This window comes from Trachymyrmex cornetzi, unplaced genomic scaffold, assembly GCF_001594075.2.
Source record: "Trachymyrmex cornetzi isolate Tcor2-1 unplaced genomic scaffold, Tcor1.1 scaffold16, whole genome shotgun sequence".
NCBI lineage: Eukaryota > Metazoa > Arthropoda > Insecta > Hymenoptera > Formicidae > Trachymyrmex > Trachymyrmex cornetzi.
Genome location: NW_017296201.1, coordinates 437199 through 441920, shown reverse-complemented (window position 1 = coordinate 441920; position 4722 = coordinate 437199). Strand labels below are relative to the sequence as shown.

At 28.0% G+C, this 4722-nt stretch overlaps 1 protein-coding gene across 3 annotated transcripts in view; it reads left to right on the top strand.

Annotated features, from left to right (window-relative positions):
• Shab (Shaker cognate b) overlaps positions 1-3331 on the top strand; it is a 56508-nt gene extending 53177 nt beyond the window's left edge. For 2 of the 3 annotated variants that reach the window (XM_018504043.1, XM_018504042.1), the window contains 3 exons: positions 265-484; positions 1109-1510; positions 2693-3331. In XM_018504043.1, coding sequence (XP_018359545.1) covers positions 265-484; positions 1109-1510; positions 2693-2946 — 876 coding nt within the window. In that variant the 3' untranslated portion in view covers positions 2947-3331. The remainder of the gene's footprint in view (positions 1-264; positions 485-1108; positions 1511-2692) is intronic. The other variant, XM_018504041.1, reaches the window with a different exon arrangement.
• The last annotated feature ends 1391 nt before the right edge of the window (positions 3332-4722 follow it).

The following is a 4722-nucleotide window of genomic DNA, read 5'->3' as shown; positions in this document are numbered from 1 at the left end:
GGGGGGGGGGGGCCAGCTAGGCAGACGTACAAAGAACAAAGTAACCAAAACGTCTCTCTCGAAACTATTTCATTTTTATCAAAAACATTTTTTATCATCAAAAATAAATATAATATTTAAGATTTTCGAGTTAAGTAAACCACTCTGTATATGACTAAATATATGACATTAAAAATACGGGAGACTCCGTTACATTTCATTTCTCCTATTTGCAAGATAGTATCGAAGTTTGAGTATAATATTTAATTATATGATTGATTACAGAGCATAAAACCACGGACGCAATTCATTAGTGATCAAGAGAGTATAGTTATGCGCAGTATCTTAAAGGAAGATACTGCCGCGGAAGACAACAATAATCATTATGGAGGGCTACGTGGTGGTAAACCTTCCCCGCTTATGTCAACAAATAGCTTGGCATCCGCTACACGCATAATTAATTATCACATGTTTGGGTCTCTTGGCGCGCCAAAGCATTATAGAGGTAAACATTGGGTTTTAATCAAATTTAATTTAATCCATACTGTTCTTTCTTTAAATCTGTGTTACAAACTCTAAAAAATCTAGAATTAACCTTATAAAAAACGGAAGCTAAATCGTGCATTTTTATTGGAGACAATGTCTTTCATAAGATACTTTGGATGGAAAAACTCTAGATCATATCAATATATAGGATAATAGGAATTAATACGACCTTATTAAAATTCGAATACTTTGAAAGAGAACTGTGTACTTTCTTTTCTCAAAATTAATAAAAATAAAAGATCGGCGCTAATGAGAGTACAGCGCAGATCGCAACGCGCAATTTTAACAATCATAAAATAGTCTAAAAAATGACATCTTATTAACATTCATTTGCCGTCGACGTCGTGGACCAAAAATTATCACAAATTGACGTCAGTCACCTCCTACTCTGGTCTTGTGTAACAGACTATATTATCGAGAATATATTCGAAAGACTGCTCATAATATCGACATTTGTAAGAAAATGCAAGTTGTATACGATGTTAAAAGTAAAATAATCATAACTTAAAGATGCTAAAGACTCATATTGAATTATTATTACGTTGTAAAGTAATGTAATGAAATGTAATAAAATCTGTTTCAGAAACAAGCGTGGAGAATAAGCTTTCGCTATCGGCAGACTCTATAGATAGTGGTGGAATGCCATTCATAGACCAACACCGAATATCAAAGTCGATTCTAAAGAAATCCGATAGTGGTAATAATTACTATAGCAATGCTGGTGATTCGGATACTGAGAAACTGATTACGGACAGCATGTCCACAGCAAGCATATGTGATAATGAGACAAGCTCATGTGATGCCTCAGCCAATACAAATAACGTGTGTACAAAAAAACGTCCAATGTCGCCGTTATTTTCGCGACAGGTTCTTGAATCGATATTCCTCACCAATAACAACATTGAGAGAGAGTGTACAAGCGATAAAGGGGATAAAAAAGTTAGCGTCTCAAGGAAGTCGAGAATTCTATTTAGTGATATTGAAGGTTTGTATAAACAGACCAAACTCATTATGCTGCATTATACAGAATGTCTAATAAAGTATCCCAGTGGCTGGACATTGAACAATCTTTATTAAAGATATGATTTTTTTAATTAAAACAACTTAATTTTTTTCGTGTCTTTTCATATATGTAATAAAATTTATACTTTAAATAAAATTAATAAAACAAAGATAACAATTATTAATTTGTATTAAATATTTGCAAATATTTGGTACATACATATGTACCAAACAATTTAAAAGATAAGCGACCCAAAATTCGACCATAACTTGTTCCAATGTCCAACTACAATGTGACAGTTTTCTGATGTTAAGAATATTCATAAAACATTAACTATGATAAAATTAATGAATTTATCTTTATTCAAGTGTTATAAATTACTAAAAAGTACAATGTGAAACTCTCTCTAGCATTATTTTTAATTTTTTTGGTTATTTTTTCCAATCTTTCTGTTTCCTTATGTTTTAGTTGTTCACATAAAATTTTGTTTACATATATCTATATTTTTTTAATAACATAATTACACACAGAAACATTAAGGTAGTTCTTTAGTAAGTGTCGAAAATTTGGGGTGCCTCTCGTCAGGACTTAACCATATTATAATCACAAAAATCTGCATAAAATATTAATGGATGTATGTATAACTGTGATATATCTTGTCAATAGATATTGTCAAAAAACTCACATATAGTTAAAATATATTGTTTCATAAACGAATCTAAAAAATTTTAGTTTGATTTGTCCAATGACGAATAGTTTGACAAGAGTGATCGTTGTAAATATTTCGAATATAATGATCGATTATGGATCGACTACAAAGAGCTAATCATTGCAAATACTTCAATTACTGATATAGCATTATAGTTATATTTTAACACAACATAATATGTCAAGGTCAAGGTCATGGCTTCCCTAAATAGGACATCTCCCGTTTTTTATTCTTAATTTATCGATCCCTTACACACTCTCGAAATATTGACATTTTAATTGGACACTCTATATATTTGTGTTTGCTAGGACATATTATTCTATATAAACACTGTTATAAAAATGGAGATTCAGATAAAGTAAAGAGTAAAAAATAGAAATTCTATTCTAACAAAATCTTTCAATAGTATTGTCGAATACATATACAATAGGAATGTTACAAATGTTTCATTATAGAGGAGAAACATGCTCGTGATGAAGCAGTAGTGGAGAATCAAAATAAAGAATTGGATGACCAGTCATGGAGGTCGAAGATACGTGTACAGGAGCAATCTAAAGAAACTATGTTAATACTACGTCCCTACAAAACGAAGAAATCGATGGCAGAGGAAAAAAAGAAAACTAATAAATTGAGTGGACATAGTTCTTCCACAACTTACAAGATGTCTGACGCGAATTATTTTTCTCCGAAATACAATTTTTCATCATAACTACTTCCTCAATTTCAATAATTGTTGCTATTAGACATTATATTATGTAGTTGCATTATCATCGGACAATCGCATTACATATCCTCTTATAGTAATTCAGATTAATTAATTGTATAATACGTCAATTAGGCCTGTTAAAATTTATTCCAACATTTTGTCCCTAATCTTTCATTAAAACCAATGAAAAAACAATAATGAATTAATCATGACAGCGGCGCAATTGATTATTTCAGTAAACATATGTATATGTAAATATAGGAATCACACACAATAATACATCATTAACGATTGTTAATGTTCATGTAATGATATCAATACGAAATAGTATCGGAAGATTATATAATATAATTAGCTATCATTTTGCACAATGTGATCAATAATGTTGACGAGCTTAAAATTTTGATGGCGTTTTTATATATGTGTATAAATAAAATAGGTTTTAATTTTGAGTGTTTAATTATCTAATACATTTTTTATTTACAATAATCATAATACATTTTTTATTCTGATATCGTTAAATGTGTATTTTTAAATGGGTAAGTTAAATAATTTTTATCATATTTTATCCTTACAAATGTTTTCCGCATTAAATTCTTACATTCTTCGACCTATAATTTTCGATTTTTCGGAGATTATAATTTTCGGACATCAATGATTACGTTTTCATGCCTTTAGTAACATATTAAAATATTATTTACGTTGTAACTTACATAATAGTTATTATTACTTTATGCTTGCTAATGAAAAAAGTGTAGGTTCATAAATTCGATTCTGAAGAAATATGTGAACAGTGGAAGTACCTATACGCTTATAATTCCAGTTTTTATTGAAAAAAAATGATCAGCAGCTTCTCTTTTACTAAAATAAGTCATAGAATTATATGAAAAACGGATTTAAAAAAAAAATTAAAACCTTTTTAAATTAACTAAAGAAAAAATAACATTATAAATACAATATAAACATCATTTAAATGTAATGTTTAAACATTTTTGTTCCTCGTATAGTAAATATAACGTTTTTCATTCTATTGAGAACATTATTAAATAATTAAAACTGAAAATTAAATAATAAAGAAAGTACTATATTTCACTATCTTTTCAATAAATTAATTTAATTTTGGTAATTCTTTATAAAAGCTTACACAGCTCGAATGACCTTGATTTTGATATATGTTATCAAGGTCATGATCCTGAGTAATTTTGTCTTAACAAAATATATATATATATATATATATATATATATGTCAAGGTCATCCAAGTTGTATAAGTTTTTGTAAAAAATTACCTTAATTTTATTTTATTTAATTATTTATAATTTTCTAAAATTCCGCATACATTTTCAATTTTTTAATACCTATTTTTTATTTGTTTCACATTAATAATGTATCAACGGTATGTGTATGAATTATTTAATTCAGAAGTTATATCAATATAAATATATTTATATTATATATATGTACAGCTATATTTAAAAGACTAAATCGAAACAGTGTTTATGTAAATAAATACATTTAAAAAAAATAAAACAACGTGACTGCTTCCAAATCGTTTAAACGAGGCATGTAAACGTAGTCGACAGCGGTAACTTTGAGAAATCAATATATTGTTATATTAAATTTAAGTATAAATACGACAAAATAAAAAAATCGGCATCTAATCTGCTTAGATGTTTAAAATTACAACAAACATCATTAATGTTTCTTCCAGAAATGTAATTGTGAATAAGTGAGCAAAATGCAGAATATATGTAAGCACATTAATAGATCTCACACTGTAT